This window comes from Prosopis cineraria, unplaced genomic scaffold, assembly GCF_029017545.1.
Source record: "Prosopis cineraria cultivar Desert tree isolate PC_DT_omini unplaced genomic scaffold, ASM2901754v1 PC11, whole genome shotgun sequence".
NCBI lineage: Eukaryota > Viridiplantae > Streptophyta > Magnoliopsida > Fabales > Fabaceae > Prosopis > Prosopis cineraria.
Genome location: NW_026555342.1, coordinates 9,863,853 through 9,881,968, shown reverse-complemented (window position 1 = coordinate 9,881,968; position 18,116 = coordinate 9,863,853). Strand labels below are relative to the sequence as shown.

General features: G+C 37.1%; 1 protein-coding gene, 1 long non-coding RNA gene and 1 other non-coding gene across 5 annotated transcripts; 2 read left to right on the top strand and 1 right to left on the bottom strand.

Annotated features, from left to right (window-relative positions):
• Positions 1-851: 851 nt before the first annotated feature.
• LOC129285494 (kinesin-like protein KIN-12D) lies at positions 852-17,253 on the bottom strand. Of its 3 annotated transcripts, none has more exons than XM_054921232.1 (38): positions 17,117-17,253; positions 16,334-17,003; positions 15,705-15,860; positions 15,535-15,618; positions 14,548-14,667; positions 14,308-14,421; positions 14,134-14,226; positions 13,832-13,992; positions 13,666-13,740; positions 13,453-13,540; positions 13,309-13,367; positions 13,160-13,223; positions 13,007-13,072; positions 12,497-12,682; positions 12,066-12,170; positions 11,741-11,976; positions 11,590-11,659; positions 11,435-11,497; positions 11,284-11,328; positions 11,124-11,203; positions 10,959-11,007; positions 8,649-10,331; positions 8,093-8,539; positions 5,188-7,890; positions 4,757-4,864; positions 4,560-4,675; positions 4,345-4,432; positions 4,140-4,214; positions 3,579-3,821; positions 3,393-3,491; positions 3,079-3,153; positions 2,920-2,978; positions 2,703-2,814; positions 2,521-2,631; positions 1,954-2,124; positions 1,757-1,822; positions 1,301-1,420; positions 852-1,209 (listed from the first exon to the last, which is right to left on the bottom strand). In XM_054921232.1, the coding sequence occupies exons 2-38, from the start codon at positions 17,000-17,002 to the stop codon at positions 1,072-1,074; spliced, it is 8,997 nt and encodes a 2,998-aa protein (XP_054777207.1). In that variant the 5' UTR covers position 17,003; positions 17,117-17,253; the 3' UTR covers positions 852-1,071. The 3 variants fall into 3 exon arrangements, with proteins under 3 accessions (XP_054777207.1, XP_054777208.1, XP_054777209.1); XM_054921233.1 differs by having other exon boundaries at positions 11,284-11,325; XM_054921234.1 differs by lacking the exon at positions 14,134-14,226.
• On the top strand, positions 2,088-3,582 carry LOC129285496 (uncharacterized). The gene is made up of 3 exons (XR_008587224.1): positions 2,088-2,827; positions 2,989-3,166; positions 3,284-3,582. It is a non-coding gene; the product is annotated as an uncharacterized LOC129285496 (long non-coding RNA).
• On the top strand, positions 15,116-15,217 carry LOC129287336 (U6 spliceosomal RNA). Its single transcript, XR_008587657.1, has one exon. It is a non-coding gene; the product is annotated as a U6 spliceosomal RNA (small nuclear RNA).
• Positions 17,254-18,116: the final 863 nt, after the last annotated feature.

The following is an 18,116-nucleotide window of genomic DNA, read 5'->3' as shown; positions in this document are numbered from 1 at the left end:
TATATAATACATGATTTCATTCTATATTTGATAATGTATACTTAAAATATCTCTATTCAGAGGCTCGAAAAAGTGTTCATGATTCTCACCCACTAAAATAAAGAGTCAATCTCATCACGGTTTTCCAGGATATCAAACATTTGGTATTAAAAAGAAGTGCAAGTCTCATCACACATGACACAGGGTGAGAAGTTTTTAAATTGATATAGTATATTCTCTCCATTTAAAAAAAATATAAAATATTTTAAATTTTTTTAAAAATAATTTTTATTTTTTTAAAGTTTTTCTATTAATAATGACTTTATATTTATTATAAGGTATTTAATAAAAGTAAATATAAAAAGATAGAATTGGTTAAAAAATAAGTAATTACCTTATTAAGAAGAAAGATTCAATTAAAAATCCCTTAAATTTTTAAATGAATACACATTATGTTAATTTAATCAAATAAAATTTTATTTGTTATCATTTTTTGAATTTATTTTTATAATACAATATTTAATTTCTTGCCTCTATGATTATTAATCTCAAAATTAATTTATATTTAATGTTATTGAAATGTTATATTTTTATCGAATGGATCATAAATTACAAAATGTATTAAATCTATCTAAAAATTTCTCCACAAACAGTTGCACTCAAAAAGCCTGATAAAATTTACAGATCCTTTTATTTTATTATATATTATTTATTAAATTCAAATATATCCTATGCAAAAAATTTTACATTAGTCCAAACGCAAACATTCTGGCGAGACTTGCTAAGTGAAACTTTAATTTTGAAAACTCAATTTTGAAACTTTAAATTACGAGGCAACCCGCAACCTGCAAGAAGGCTAGGGTTGATCATGAAACTCTTGAAGGATCTCCCGGCATCTGTGTGCTTTGTATAATTGATACCATGCCATATCTTGTTGAACTGTACAATCTATAAATTATTTACATCATTATATGAGAAATAATAATTGGTACAAAATAACCCAAAAAAAAAAAAATCTTGATTTACAGATCAGGACCAACGTGAAGTACGAGCTACTATCTGAAAGGTGAAAGCTAACAAAAGTCATCCTCATTATCGATCAAAACTGGAAAGAAATGGAGACTGAGATACCCTTGGGGGAGTTACACGATTCTCCTCAGTTCTGGAGTTCAACGATGAAGTTTGTGGCATGAGTTCAGATAATTTGATCTTTTCCTTTATAATTTTGTTCTGTCAAAGGAGTCAGCATTCTTCACGTTAATTCTTTTCATGACGCTTCGTATTTAGATCTACAATAGGTATGTATGTAGCCTGAACATACCTTATACTTCAAATCTTGCTTTTCCAATTCCAGAGATGCTATCCTATTCTTGAGCTCCTCTAAGGCCTTTTCAGCCATTGAGGGGTTTATATCTGATGCTGGTTTTGTTATTCCAGCAGCCTGAAAAACAAAGCATGAAATGAGGGCCAGGATCCTGTCGTATGTGGGATTCAACAAATTTCAAGCCATAGAATCACGATGTATTCCAGATTTTTTTTTAAATATATTTGTTAGAAAATATCAAATAAACTTCTATCTCATCTAAATTTGTTCTATAACATCTTTAAATCCATTTATTTCTTTATCGAACATATAATGAATCGATTCCCTTTTTGTTAATTAATGCTCGAATTTTGAACAATCATGATTATTATTGTTAATTGAATTGCTTTATTTTCAAAACTTCAACAATTTATGCATATCATAATTTGTTTAGGACCAAAAACCAATACTTACCTTTAGAACATTAGTACACAACCTCAGTAGCTGTTGCGCAAACAGCATTTTCTCTTCCTCGATTCCCTGGGGCAATATTCACTCAAATATTAACAACTTCCAACTTGTTTTTTTGTTAAGTGATGTCAACCAAAACAATAAAAAAAAAAAAAAAAAAACTTGTATCTATTGATGATAAATTTTCTTTAGACGCCAACCTTCAATTTTACCATCAAGCGTTGCTCCTCCTCAAAATCAATACATGGATTAATCCCAGCAGAAACACGGAGGCTTGAAAGTTCCTCTTTGACACGTGAAAGGAATATCTCTGATCTTCGTAGCTTTGTACTGAGTTCTTCATTCTGTATCTTCAACTTGTTGTTTTCCTCCTGTTAAATCATTCGAAGAAAGTCCCAGGTCAATTTCAAAGGTATTTTATTTACAGCAATATTAAGGCCTGCTTGGGAGTTACACGGAAGTAGGAGGAAGGGATACAAGAAAATGGGAATAGGAGAGGAAATTCGCATGGGGAAATCTTAAAATTATGAAAGGCTTCAATGAAATCTCTTCCTCTCAATTTTCTCGTTCTCAGACGAACTTCGCAGAATGCAGATGTTCATGGCAATAGTTAAATTTAAAATGCGGCAAATCCCATACGGAGCTGAAAGTTCTTGACTTCTTGTAAATAATCCTTCACTAGAATCCCAATAATTACTGCAGCTTGCTAATATTGGTTCACAACACCCCCGCTTCTACCTGAGATGAGTGAAATGATAAAATCTTGCCTTTATCTTAGCATGATGATGAATGCGCTGCTGAAGGTTCTGTTGACCAGACAGCTTCCTGATTTCCTCTTCCATTTCCAGTACTTTGCTCTTGTTATTCACATTCTCCATCTGCATGAAACGAGGGAAGTTAAGGCAACCAATTTGAAATTAATAAGAAAGAGTAGTATCTAATGTTCTACCTTTAAAATTTCATTTTCAGTTTTCAGTGAATGGTCCCGTTGCCGAAGCTTCTCCATTGCAATTTGTGCAGCCACCAATTCGGCTTGTTTCCGATCCACTTCGTGCAGCCACCTATTAAACAAAGGTTTAAGAGTCTTAAAAACTTTATTCATGAGCGCGCAGTTACATGTGTACTAAAAGAAAGGAAAGATAATTTGAAATCTGAAAGTTGATTACCCTTGCCTCTCTTCAATAAATTCATTCAGCTGCTTCTTTAGTTTAATAACCTCCTCTTCCTGAATGCAGTTCATGTTAACAACTTTTAAGAAGGATTATGATCCAACCTATTTCAAGAATTACCAAAACGCAGACTATGCTAACTACTTATGATCCAACCTTCTCTTGAGAATATAAAGCATGACATTGAGCTTTCTCTGTTATCTTCTGCACTTGCTGATTATCCAATAGTGACTGCATGAACAAGGTAAAAATAAAAATGAGCACGATTGGGTAAGTTCTAAATTCTCTTTTATGAATACTTTATTATCTTCATCTTCTAAAAATTTTTTACATGCATTATTCCTCATATCATATCATGGAGAGCTGGGAGTGTGGAAGAGAGGTGCGCACCAGATCCAATTTCGGTCCACAACTCTCTTCGACACAAGAAATGCTCGAGTAGCAACAAACAACAAGTCGTAAGATCTTACCACGTAAGTGGTCATATCCAACTTCACTCCGAGTAAGTCTCGAATTACATCATGGGTCATGCTCTCAGCAGCTGCTAGTTTAGCATTGAGCGAAAATATCTGGAAAAAGAGAAGAAAGCGGCACGTTAAAGAACGTCAACCGAGATTTTACTGCAGAACATGTTATTAAAAGAAAGAAAAGATTACCTCTTTCTGTCGGCATACAGCCAGGGATTCTAACTCTTCAATACGGGTTCTTGCAGCGGCTAGCTCCTCAACCTTTTCAGATTTTATCTGTTGTGCCAAGCCCAACCCAATGCATTTGAAAGGTGAACCTGAACCTCGAGACTTGGTTGCATTCTTGTCGGACTTGTTTGATGAAGTACATGAATAGGTGGATAAGCCGCCTTCAGGCTTTACTTGCTCGGCCATAGCTTCTAGTGCTTTGAACTGCTTTGAATTACGTTCCATGTCAATATAATTTTCCTTGAATCAACTATAGTCTTTTGCTTAGTCAAGGTTGGTTAGTGAGTGTCGGTTTTTTAAGCACTTTCTTGAGTCTGTGATAGTGGGTGATTGAATGATTCTTTTTCTGATTTATTTGTGTTTGATTATTTGGCTCTTTGAGTTTTGTTGCTTCTGTATTAAAATTATGCAGAAAATCGTTTGCCGTCAGACTCAATTTTTGATACAATTTCATATATTAATTGCACAAGAGAAAAAGAATGCAAGATTGAATTCTGGGGCATAATCGGGATAGTTGATCACCTTCTGCATGTACTCTTTTGCCTGTGCTTCTGCGTACAAATTCAGCTCTGAAATATGAGCTTTCATCTGGGCAATCTGTAAGAGAAACACGGAAAATGAACGAATCAAACCATTTGTGAACTAATTTCAGCCAACATGACTTTGAAATTTAATCTTCTATCGGAAGATTAGATCATAGCCCTCATTAGTTAGTATGAAGTCCCACCTCTGAATCTTTTCCCGCTAAATCTCTTTTAAGAACTTGTATATGAGCTAGGGCTTCTTCAAGGCTTTTATTCTTTTCGTCCAAAAGCCTGCAGGGAAAAAGAAACAGCAATATCTTAAACATCTATAAATTAGAACCACAGTTCTCGATATGTCCTCCCCTATGTGAATGACTAATATAACGAAACTAGTAGAATAGCATTAGCTGGTATAAACCTTCTCATGTCAGCATCAGCATTTCTAATGTTTTGCATCTGATGTTTGACAGCATGAAGCTCCAGCTCTTCTCTTTGCAGCCGCTGTCGTTCTGCTTCCCCCTTTACTATGTCAACCTGACCAAAGCATTTTGAATTTTGATGTCTATAGAGATAGACAAGCTTCCTGAAGATGATATAAAAGCAAAACAATCTCACCTTGTTTTCTAGGACATTTATGGTACACTCCAACTCTTCAACTGAGCGCTCTAAGAGTTTCACCTCCGCTTCCTTCTCCTCAGCATAGACCTTCCTTGATTCTGCCACCTACGATTATTGAAACAATTTTCAGATAAGCAACAAATTTTCCTCTGAATGCTACACTGCTGAGCATTTTACCGTACCGCTAGTGTAGGATCCAAAAAAAACAATAAATTTAAAAAAGAAAGGAAGAAAGAATTTAAAGATTCTCAACTTCTGTCCCGAAATTAGATGCTGCCACTTGAAAATGAAGGAAAATAGATGGAAATGCTTGCTATATCAGTTTATATGGGAATTTAGTTATCCACTCGTTAAAACTGCTCAGGGTATAAATTCATCGACTACTTAAGACGTGGCAATACAGACCAAGTTTATCAATAAAGCGTTACCTGCTGAGCTTCTTGAGCGATCGCTTCATTTTCTTCAACTTCTGCTTTAGCTTTTTCAAGCTTTTCTTTTAGGCTAAGCACCTGCAGTTGAAGCTGATCCCTCTCAGTTGTGAGTTCATTCATTTGGATGAGAGCACTGCTCATTTCCGAGATTTCATTTTCTAAGCTCTCCGCTAGCTTTCCTTTCTCGGTTAGCTCATCTTCTGCCTTTTTTTTAGCTGTAAAGGCATGTTCAATATGATCTTTAAGTTCCCAATTTTCACTGACTAGCAATTTCACAGACTCCTGTTCTCTTGAGAGATTCAATTCAAGAATTCCAATAATATCCGATTTGTCCTGCAACTGTGCTTCCAACATTTGACAGTTAGCAACTGCAGCAGCAAGCTCACCTGATTTAACGGCAAGACCATCTTCTAATGTTTCTATAGTAGCTCCCATTTCCTCAATTTCATCTTTGTGATCCTTACATTCAGATGCAGATTCCTGCAGTAAGCTCAGGTCATATAGTAACCCTTTAATTACATCATCCTTTCTGGATAACTCAGCCTGGAGAGTTGAACTAGTTGCTGCCAGTTCTTTAGCATGGAACTCCAGGGATTCAAATTGTTTAATGAATTTAGATGCCATCTCCACATTTTCACAAAGGCCACGAATCATATTGTCTGTCATTATAAGACTTTCTTCTTTCAATGTCTCAGATAATCTGGCAACCTTCATCTCGAAAGTTTTCACCAAATCAACTGATCTGACGGCTTCCAAACTCAACAGGATGTTCTCATACAGCCGAATTCTTTTTTGCAAAGATGCATTTTCCTCCTTCAATTCGTTTACAGTGCCAACAAAATTCTGAAATTCCTGGCATTTGAAGCTTAATTCTTCAATCGTGACAGATTGAGAATGGAGGATGTCACTCAGCTTTGTAGTTTCTGTCTCCAGATCAGTTTGTAGACTGCCAATTTGAAACTCTAAAGAACTTATAAAATCATGCAGCAAACTATTTTCCTTGTCAAAGAGATCCTGGCACCTTGACAGTGGTTTAAAATCAGAAATTCGCTTGTCCAAGGATTGAAGAACTAAGCCGTTACCAGTCTTCAAAATTTCCACCTCATGTCTCAGTAATTCATTCTCATCCCCCAAGCTGTGCAGTCTATCTAACTTTTCAGTCCTGATTTTCAACTCTTTCTGAAGTCTGCCAGACGAATTTTCCAGCGTACGATTAACTTTGTGCAATTCTTTGTTTTGTTGATCAAGAAATGAAATCTGATGACAAAACAAGGTTAAAGTAACATCCTTCTCGATAAGATTCTCAACTAGTTTGTCATATTCAGCTTCCAGATCTAGATTCTTTTCCATCAGTCTTATCTTGTCTTCCTTGATTTTACCAAGTTCACCCTTCAATGCATTATTTGAACGAGCATCATCTTCTAGAAACTCAATATGTTGTTGAAGGGACTTGTTCAGTTCACCCATCCCTGCAATCTTTAAGACGTTCTGGTTCAGCTCTGACAGTAAGTCCTTCTTCTCCACTTCCTTCTGTTGAATTTCACCTTTTAGCACAGAAACTTCAACTACCACGTCCATTAAAATGTGTGATGTAAACTCTGCTTCTAGCTGGAAACAAATTACTTCTTTCTTCAAATGCTCACTCAGCTTAGAACACATCATCAAATCACCCTCTTTATCAACTATCTGACAGGCTAGATTTTCTAGTTCCAAAGCAAAAATGAGTGACTCAAAGTCTTTGCAGTACCAACTTTCTATGAAAAATTCAGCTTGAGATTCAAGGACCTCCACTTTCTGTTCAAGTATTTTCTCTTGATCTAAAAGGGAGGTCACAACATCTGTGTTACTCAAGTCCAATTCTCTTATCAATTCAGCAAGTTGAGATTCCATTTCCTTAGACCTTTGCAACATCATTTCTTCCTGGAGCTGTAGATCAGATATCTTCTTTTCAAAACTGTTCAAGTTTATGGTGATTTCACTGGCTTCTTTTTCCTTGCTGGAAACACGATCAAAACTGTTCTTGATGTCAGCAAGCAGTTTTCTCTTCAGAATGCCGAACATCTCCAGTTCCTTTCTTGTTTTAGAATTGTGCTCTTTCAAGTCACCGATGAGGGAGTTAGATTCGCAGAGGCCATGTGAAAGCAGACCATTCTCTGTATGCAGCCCTGTCATTGTTTCTATCAGAATTCCAATGTGACAGAGATGCAACACAGAGAGAGTACAGTCCTTAACGACAATTTCAGACCAGACATTTTCAAGCCATGATTGTAGTAGCTTAGTTGAATATGAAAACTGAGACTTGATGCACTGGAAATCACAGCATATGGATATGAAATTTTCCTTCACGATGGTTTGGAACTCCTTGATGACATCATCAACCACCGCAAGTATATTCTTTGTCTCTATAAGATTTGACTCGACAATGTCTTCTATCTCCTTATTCTTCATATTGATAACTGATAGTAGATTCTCTTTCTCTCCGAGTAACAGATCCTTCTCATTGAGTAATATGACTTCCTTTTCTGTAAGTCTTCCTACATCATGTTTCATTGACTCATTAGCTATCATCAATTCATTGATAATGACATCTGCTTCTTTAATTGTTTCTTGGGCTTCTTCAAATTTGGCAAGAATACAAAAAGCCTCTGCATCTTTCTGAGTGGCAATGATCTTTGCCTCACCAGCTTCCAGTTCAAGCCACTGCAAAAAGATAAGAGTAAAGACTGCTTAGAAAGTTGTTCAAAGCTAGCATTTATCATTCAATCTTTGATCTATTCGGTTGAAGTAGGAGAGTACAAGACAACAAGATATTGCAATGGATTTTCATCGGTTGAATTGAAGAGAATAAAAGATGGAATAGAGGTTTCGCACTGAGAATTAGGTTTTAAACATAAATCATTACCTCTTTCGTTTGATGCCAATGAAGGCCATCTTCCTGCAGAGTTTCTTCTAGTTCTTTGACTTGATCACTCAGTGCCTCAATTTTGATCTTGGATTGTTCTTCAAAGTCACTCATAGCCACTTGAAGGGCAAGTAGCTCAGTTGTGAGGCACTTGATGCTTTGCTGACTCTGCTTTTCAGACATTGACATCTCCTTTTTCTCTTTATGGAGTCTGGCCATCTCATCTTGCACCTCTTTTAAGTTTCCTAGTGCACACTCTATTTCCTTTCTCAATAGTGCAATGGTAACATCTCTTGCACAACCATCCTTGCAAAGTTTTCTGGAGTTTTGGCTTCCTGTATCGTTTCCACCTTTCACAGAATAGAAGGAACAATCTGCCAGGTCAATTATAGACTCTTCAACAGAGTTTTCATCTAAATTATGGTCTTGATATGCTCCAGTACCTGTCTGCAACAGATCCAAAATAGCATAAATTAATAAAAACCCGTGACAAATCACAGCTGCAAGTGACATAATGTGACTTTAATAAATCTACTAAAAAGAAGAATCAACTTACCCTTGCTCCATCGTTGTCTTCAAAATGTTGCGTGCCCACTTCCAAGGAATTTCTAGAATCAAGGCATTCAGAATGCTCTGCGTATGAGGCCATAGATGACCTGATCGAGGACACACCTTCTTGTAATGCCGCAAGTTGCTCCCTTGTATCTGATATGGCAGTTTTTTCAATACCTTTAAGCCTTTGTTCTAGATCACAAGAATGCTCCTGCTCCTCAGAAAGATTCTGCCTTAATTTATTACAGCTTTCCTGCAATTCTGCTATATGTCTCTCTGCTTGTACAATTGAAGCGGACTGATCTTTGAGATGGACATCCTTTCGCTGATTAATCTCTGCTAATTCACTGAGCAAAAGGTCCTTTCGCTTTAGATCATCAAGGCAACCAAGATTCACTTCTGACAATCTATTCACGATCACAAAAGCAACAGTTGCACAACTTGATGCTTTTCTTATGCGCTCTTCTGCCAATTTTAGCTGCTCCTCTAGTTTTGTCGCAGAGGATATTTTGTCATTTAGTTGTGATGTCAATAGGTGAATTTCTTTGTCTCTCTCAGTGCGGTCTTTCTGGTGGGCTTCAGTAATTACCAGCGCTGCGCTTCTTAAAGACTTCAGCATACACTCCATATCACTTCTTTTATTGCTTGCGTCTTCAAGACATCTGCTGAGTTCATCAATTAATAATTCCTTTTCAGAGATTTTTCTTGCCATCATGCCAAATTGTTCCGAAATCCAGATCCTTTTCTGTGGAAATGAATTGCATATATGGTCAACTTGATCAGAGGCATCAAGGAGCGCCTCACATCCATCAGCAAGAATCTCTTCAATCTCAGAGGTTAGTAGTTCACATTCTTCAGCCAGTGATCGTAGTTCTTGATCTCTCACCTCAAGCTCTTCGCTTAGTTGTCCCTTGTCATTCATTGTAGTGAGCAATGCTTCCTGTACCTCATTCAGTTCGCTTTCCAAATGCAGTATTCTCTCTTTCATTTCTACTTCTTTTAAATGACCGTCATGTATCTGATCTTGGAGCGCGGCAAGTTCTTCTTGCAGACAGACAATTGCCTCAGCAGTTTCAGCCTCAGCCTGACGACGGATTTCATCCATCTCTTCTTCATTAGAAATTTGAAATGAACGATCACTTTGGTATAACATGTTCAGTTGCTTGGCTTTTTCGAGTGAATCATGCATCTTTTTCAGTTTTGTCTGCAATGAGGACTTGCTTTCTACCTCCGAATACTTTGCTGGTATATTATCTCTCAATTCTTTGGAAGCAAGTTGGTTCTTCAAGGCCATGATTTCAAGCTCTTGCTTCCTCAGAAGCTCCATAAAATCGCTATTCTTGTTCTTTATGTCCTCCATCTCATCAAATGATAAAATTTGCTGTGATTCCAAAGCTTCAATAACAGATTTTGTCTCCTTCAGCTCACCTTTTGCTTCCTCTAACTGTTTTCTTGTCTGCAAAATTTCTCCTTTTGCCATTTCAAGACTTTTATTTAAGCATGTTGTTTGCTCATCCATCAAGCCACGCAAACACCTCTCCTCTTTCAAGATGATCTTCAGTATATCTAATTCCAGGTGCAAATTCAAGATATCTTCTGTGTGTTTTGCTATTGGGAGTGCATTTCTTCCCTCCATCATCTTAGGCGGGATTGCCTCAGCCTCATGGAATGGTCCCTCTATAAAATCCTGAGGATAATAACAAAAATCAACATTGTTTCTCCCAATAATGAACTCATCATTCATGCAAGTTAAAGAACATGTTACGTATGGGTAGCCTGGAACATATAAAGTCCCGATTTACTGAAGATCCAACAATAAAAATCGGTGATTCATGGTAATATTACTTTGTAAATGTAAATGTGAACAAGTGGAGCTGGACCAAAGAAAATTAGATTGATTGGATCGAGTCACTCGATTGAGACAGGTCAATCATATGAACCAACTTAGATCCCCGACTTTGTAAAGTTTTTGGCACAAATTTACAAAAATTAAAATAACTGATAATGTAAAAATTATATATATATATGTAATATTGTTTTCTTTGACTTATTTTGAGTCTTGCCTAAAAATAATAATAAAAATAAAAGCTAGCCCAACTCAACTCCATACTAAATAACTAAATTAAACTAGGCTGTACCAAGCCCCCGAACTTAAAAGTAGTTTGGTACTCAAATCAACTAAACAAGTCGGACGCTACCCATGAACGCCTTAATGAACGCCATTCACATCCCGCCTCTTCTGACAGAGGTGTTATAATCTAGCAAAAACAAAGGCCAGAGAATTTCTTTTAAAGTTGAATAACAATAATAATACCTGTGTGGCATTTATGCTGCTGGCCATTGAGTGAAGAGAATCTATTTCCCTGTTATGCAATGCAAAACAACAATAAAAATATATTAGGATAGCTACAACCAAAATAAGAGTCTCAATCTACAGAGATACAATAAAATGACTTTTAAAGGGGAACGAAAGCAATACCTACTAAGTTTTGCGTTCTCCTCTAAGCAAGAATTCAAGTTACGCCTGCATTCCTCTAACTCATTGAGAGTGTTTCTTAGCTGCGACCATTAAAGGAAGAAGTCACGCATGTACGGTAAAAATAGAACAGTTCTATATACGATAAAGAGTGGATGAAAACCTCTAGATTGACAGAATCATCTTCTTTCTTACTGCATGGGACCTTCTGCAGCAAGCCAGCAACGGTGACATTTATAAGGACAACAGGAAAGGAATGGGATGTACAAAGGAATGGACACAAGAAATGATGCATCAGTTAGTTTTAGTCTAACCTGAGGCTGCGGGCTGAAATTCGGATTACTCTGCATCGAGTTTCTTTCATGAAATTGAAGCAACTGCAGAACAAAGTTTTCCCTTTATAGAAGCTACCAAACAAGTAAGCCAGAAGGAAAGTTACTTTTGCACAAGATTCTAGAAACACACAGACCTGATCCCGCAGAGAGGACAATTCAGCCAATAAAATCTCCCTCTCCCCTTCTTCATAGAACTCTTGAAACCTATTGCAGTTATCATTAAGATAAGGCTACAAGGCAGAACCATTTCACTATTGATTGTGTTGGGAGCAAAGAGATTATCACCTCCTGAGCTGGTCTAGAAGCCTGATATTCTCCAATGCAAACCGGGTAACTTCGGGATTTCGGTCAAGTTTGGCCTGAAGAAGCTGGATCTCATCAGACAAAGCTTTATTCTCTTCCTGCAAGTAGGCATCTGTAGGAATAGAACCAGCAAGAAGGGATTCCATTCTTCGAATTTTATCTTCCCGAAACCTAAGCATCATTTTGCAACTCCTAGTGTCTTCCTCTCTTTGACGAACCTAAGAAGAGATAGATTTAAGGAAAGACGAGTGAAGGCACAATGGAAATATACAAATTTAAAAGCATTACGTCCTTGTAAGAGAAATACCAATCGGTTTAATTGTTCAATTTCCGCTTCTAGTTGCTTGACAGAAGTTTCTGCCATCTGCTCTCTTCTCAAAGCACCAGCAAGAGTTGCCTCCAGTGATTTCAACTAAGCCACGAAAATAATGAAATATTAGATGATGGATGATGATGATGATGCAAGACAAACAAGAATGTGCTGTCTTTCATGGCGATGCTATAACAATGGATTAACTTTCATGTTGCAGACATATGTAAATGTTGTGTATTCCATACGAAAGAAGATGGAAGCATAGTGGCATGTTTTATTTATATGTAAAATGTAATGTAATTCATTGCACATGATGACTACAATATGACAAGCCTTTAAGTCATCCAATCTTGAATAACAAGGCCGGAAAAAAAAAAAAGAGTACTTTGATCATGGAGAATTGAACCAAGAAGACGCATGTATACCTGTTTGCTGGACATTCTGATTCCCTTGGATTGGCAATCAAGCAAATTGTCACCGTGTTGTTGCTCCACCTCAACTGCATTTTCTGAGCTGCTGCCTTCCAGTGACTCTTTCATAACTTTGACGGGTACCACGCCAAATGACAAGGACCTGGAGACATTCTGATGTTTGAGGGTAGAAAGCTCCTCCTGCCCCAAAATTCCACCAATGAGTTAGAATATGTGATTTTGACACCAGTACATGGACTACCAAAAAAAAGGGAGAGAAAATATCAATCAAGGATCGCTGGAGAAAATTTATATTAGTCAAGGATCATTTGTTATCGCAACTCATATAGATACTTGTCAATTCGAGCTAGTCATTTATCAACAAATATTCATTTAGATTTTAACAATAACTAATTTTAAATTAACAATAATCCATTCGGACTTATTTTTCATTTGAGTTTTGACAATAACTGGTCCTTGATTGCTATTTTCCAAAAAAGAAAAAAAAAACAGAACTGATACCACCTTCAACAGTCGTATTTGTTGCTGCAGAGCAATGACATCTCCTGTAGAATCTTCATTCACTACAGCCTACATGGCACGAGATGCATAATTCTCAATGAGATAAGATTCTATTCTCTAAAACAAATCCCAAACTGGGTATAGAATAAAGCTCACGTTATTCTGAATAAGTTTTGCTCTCTGGGCAAACTTAAGTGTATTCAGTGTTTCAGCAGTGCAACTGCAAAAAATGAAAGATCCATGGCATTTTCATGACAGTTTATATATAATCGATGGAAGAAAAATTTACAAGGAAAAGTACAAACCATATCGAAGGGCTGACATTGGCAATGATCATTGTTTTTGAGTTTCCACCAAGGGAGTCCTGGGTTATATTCAGTGTCAAAAATATTAAAGACTGTAAATCCAGACTATGAACATTTTTAAAAGAAACCAGTGGGGTATTTAACCTGAAGAAGAAATGTTAGTTTCGAGTCCCTGTAAGGAATATGCCTCATTTTTCCTTGCGCCACATCTACTAGTATCATTATCACATGACTGCAAGTACATTTAAGGAATCCTTACTAATACTAATTAAAGAGGGGTAAAGCTTCAATAAGTTTATCCACTATAATTAACATGATTAATGGAAAGTATTTATGCAGTTAGGTAGTAATGGGTACCCTAAGGTAGATAATGATTTATTGATGTTAGCGGCTTCCTTTAAACGCTCACCGTCAGCACCAGAAGTTTTCTGTCTGTTATGTTGTAAATGGAAATTTAATTAGTACAGGTTCATATGAATGCCAAATTAAATCTGATTTAATCAGTCAAAAAGCGTTGTCTTACCTTTCTGAACCAGCCAAATCAACCAGGTTTAACCTTGCAAAACGAAAGTTAGTTGTAGAGTCCTTTTCCCATCTGCTCTCAATCACACATGTAAAAACACTGTGGGACCTACTGCTCTCTCTATTCATATTTGTTGCTGCAACTTTCCTATTTGCAGATCCCTGCATTGAGAAAACGACAACTTAATTGATGGACGTGCTTGGGAGCATGCACATAAATATCATCTTCCATTCAAATAAACAACGAAGGCGGGAGGGAAGAGAGAGATGCCTAAAACCAAATAAGATAGTTAAAGTTACTACCTGAGTTAGAAGCCTTATGATATCACCCACAGTGTGAACTTCAAACTCAGATAAATTCTCAACATAAACACCCTTCTTGACATCCTCCCGCAGCTATAAAGAAAAAGGATAAATCAAGGGAAAAAAATAGAAATGCTTCAACACTCATTTGATGGGGGGAACAACTAGACTCACGAGCAAATTAGTAGATGAGGGATCGAGGAGATCCGTGATTTGTTCATTGTAAATCTCCAAGAAGGAACATTTGCAGTTGTATTTTAAGTTCTCATCCCTTCGGCTTTCTTCTTCCTGTTAATTGATGAGGAGATTGGGAAAGACAAAAAAGTTAGACACATGGATGAAGCGATATGTACTGATCGTGCAAACTGGCTTCTTTATATATCAAATTGAAGTAGCTACAAGTTATGAACTTACGGCTTGGATCCTAGCAAATAAGAACTCAAAAATGCGCGGAGTCATTCCACGATGGGGACTGTGTTTCACATCTAAATCTTCAATTTCACCAAGCATCGTGTATGTCTTCCCGCTTCCAGTCTACAACAAAAACCATTCGTCACATTAGACAGTTTTTTTTTTGTCGGAGGAGAAGGGAGGAGAGGAAGAAATAGTTCGTTATTTATTGTAATCAACGCGTTGTCATTGCACATCTGTAATCATATAAGAGAACGGCAGAGCACACAACCTCTCAACGAACGCCTTATATATTGCGTCCTTGACAATCATGTGACACTGCATATGCTAATACCGTAATAGCACACTTGGAGTTAAATTGTTGGATAAATAATCTGAAAAATGGATACTCTCTACTATGCTCCGTTGATTAGAAAACCATAGTTTTGCCCTACTTCTGAGTACTGTACACACATTCCCATTGACATGACACGAACAAACTGAGCCCTATTTTATCAAACTCCAAAATGTTTAGCTACAGCAGGTAAAAATCACTATTTAGTAGGGACATGGAAGCATGAAACAATGACGAGTCCTCTGGGGACGTACAATAAAATTAGAATGATACAAGGAAGATTAGCATGACCTTTGTGAAAGGATGACATGCATAAATCAAGAAACAATGACAAACTGAAGCACCTACTTTCCCAGACATTAAAATGCTGAATGATGCAGCTCAACAGCACCACCTGATAGAGGGGATATGGGCACAAGTAACCAGCACTTACGGTGCTTTCTACACTAACGTTGCTTAGGTGATATGACATTTAAAGAAAGAAAGAAACAACAATGATGCCAAGCGCTATATTGGAATCTTGGACAGAAGACAGTATCTTTCTGCTTAACAATAGTACAATACTCTATTTTACATGGCTTTTTTTTTTTTTTTTTGCTTATAATGGCATGTGCTAATCTCAAGATTGAATAAAGCATGTTTGTTCAGGAGAATACCTGTCCATATGCAAACATACAACTATTATATCCCGAGAGGCAGTTCTCCACCATCGGTAGACCAGCCATTCTGAAAAGAATTTCCTACAAAATCACAAATTTGAGAGAGAAATAAATAACTTAATGCAAAGAAATTTCTGTACCAAATTGTTTCTGAGATGTTATCATACCTGATCTATTGTCTCACAAGCAACGTGATCAAAAGTGAAACGAGTTTCAGGTTGCCCAATCCAAGTAATGCTGTGAGCATTTTCTTGTTTCAGACATCTGTTATATCCTTGGGTAGCCCGCTCCATGCTATTGAGGGGACGCACTCTTATGATTACCTTTGTGTGTTGTTGACAAGCATAAGCATCAGAATTCATAGTCCCCAGCACAGTATGAAATATGAACCAAAACTGGCAGTGCTTTTAACCAACTATAAATTTTGACTGGATGGTCCTAATTCAGGCAGAAACTGAAAGAGCTTGGCCAAGAGATAGAATCTCTCAAGTTAAGAGCGAAAACCCTATTTTGAATGGAGGTTTTTCCAGCAACTTTAATACTTGAAAGTTGAAAATATTATTTTCATTCTAAATTCACCCTTCCAAAAGTAAAAAAAGAATACAATCTTTCAAGAATTAAATATTCTATGATGTTTAAACAAATTCATTCTTTTGGGTGCCAAAGTGACACGAGAAATCTATGGAGTGTTACTTAAGTTAATATCCAACCCATACCAAGGTAGGTTCTCTTAAATCATCCACTATCAAATATCAAATAATGGCAAAATTTGCAAGCAAATGCACTCGGAACTAACCTGTACATTATGATTTATCCAAAATGACGTATCTTCTTTTAGATCAAAGTGAGGCACTTCGACAGTATTAACAACTGTAGGCGGACCAGATGAACTTGGAATCCCTTTATACAATGCGGCATAATTCCCTAGGCGAGCATTAAAGTTTCCGTCGGCCTTGCTCCGAATACCTGAATTCGGAGGTTTAGTGACACTTTTTGATGGTGTGCTTTGCGTTGAATTGCTCTCAGAACAACTCATAGTAGCCCTTCCTGCGGTGCGAGTTGCCGTCCGAGGCGTTGCATGTGCCAAACCACCATTTCCAATGCCCGCAGTGCCTCTTCTATCATCACGCAAATCACCATAAATTGAGCTGGGTTCATTCTTCTGAGCCCAGCCAAATCGGCTCTTTGCCATTAAGCTACCTCCGAGCTTATCCGGTGTCCGAAGAGATAATGCTGGTTCAGAAACCTTGCCCTTAGCCTTAGGAGTCCTATTAATCTTGTTTTGAGAAGCCATGTCTTGCTCGGGTTTGGGGATATGGAAAGGATCTTGGATTGTATTCAACGGAGGTCTAGAACTGTCAGCGATGCTCTGAGCAGTTGTTGAGTCCTTGGGATCCACAGGCACATTCTCGGCTTCCTCAGTCTTGCCAAAATTTCGGCTTATGAATTTGAAATCTTTCAACATTCTAGCATCCAAAGATTCGAAAAGAACAAGGAAAACAGAATGAAGAGCGTGATATTTTAAATGGCATGGAAAAAATATTTGTAAAAGCAACACTTGAAAAAAAAAAATGAGCACCTGAAAGAGGAATTGAAAAAAAAAATTCCAAATCGACGAATCTGAGTAATCCTGAACCTGCTTTTGCTGTGATCAATGTGTTTAGGTGGTGGTAACTAGGGATTTCGAGATTGAACGCGAACTTAGACCATGTTCATTCACTCATCCTCTCTATTCTTCCTCACTCTCAGGGTGAGGTTTCCGTTGAACCAATAATGAAATGACTTTGAAGGAAAGGGCCGAGATTTTGACCCGAAATTCAAAAAAGGATGGGATAGCGGTTTAGGGATTTGAATCGAAGGGGCATTTTAGTCATATCGTAAGGGGAATAATTGCGACTAGTTTTCAAATTTCAACGGCTAGATGTTAATTCATTAACGGTGACTCACCGTTGGGCCCTTTTTTGAGTATATGGGCCATTTTTTAACCACTTTACGGATCAGGGTGCCCTGTACATTTCTCATTTAAAAAAGAAATTCTACCAAAACTTAACCCAAAAAAAAAAAGTAATTCTACCAAAAATAACTGAAAAAAATAACTTACATTCAAACAAAAGTTTTTTTTTTATTGGTAAGGCTAGTGCTAAAACTAGAGAAGATTACAAGGTGTGGGCATAATCCCACTCTTATCAGTTAAAAGATAGGCTTTAAATTCTCGTAAGGGCTTCAAATCGTAGGATCAGTCAGCAAGGATGGTGATGGCCTTGCTTGGCAAGAAATTCAACACAGAGTGTAGCTTCACAAGGGACATAAAGGATCTTATGATCCTGCTAGGTGATAACTAAATCCTGTACAACTCTTACCTTATCATAGAAGAAAGGAGTGGGAACTTGGAGCTTCTCCATAGACAAAGTTAAGGGCATCGAGTGAATCTGACAAAATGTGGGCTTTCTTGATATTCATGCTCTTATATGTCTCAACTCCAAATTAAATAGCTTGGATCTTGGCTATGCTGATATAAATATTACCCAAATTATAGGTGAAGCCCCTTACCCATTCACCTTCTATATTTTTGGCCAGTC

What these genes read in the sequence shown, in the direction of transcription:
- LOC129285494 (XM_054921232.1), bottom strand. Translation starts at nt 17,002, where the DNA reads ATGTTGAAAGATTTCAAATTCATAAGCCGAAATTTTGGCAAGACTGAG. An exon ending in CTTGTGAGACAATAGATCAG is followed by an intron (nt 15,619 to 15,704) that starts GTATGATAACAT and finishes GTGATTTTGTAG; the next exon opens with GAAATTCTTTTCAGAATGGC. An exon ending in TGTCCTCTCTGCGGGATCAG is followed by an intron (nt 11,498 to 11,589) that starts GTCTGTGTGTTT and finishes TTTGTTCTGCAG; the next exon opens with TTGCTTCAATTTCATGAAAG.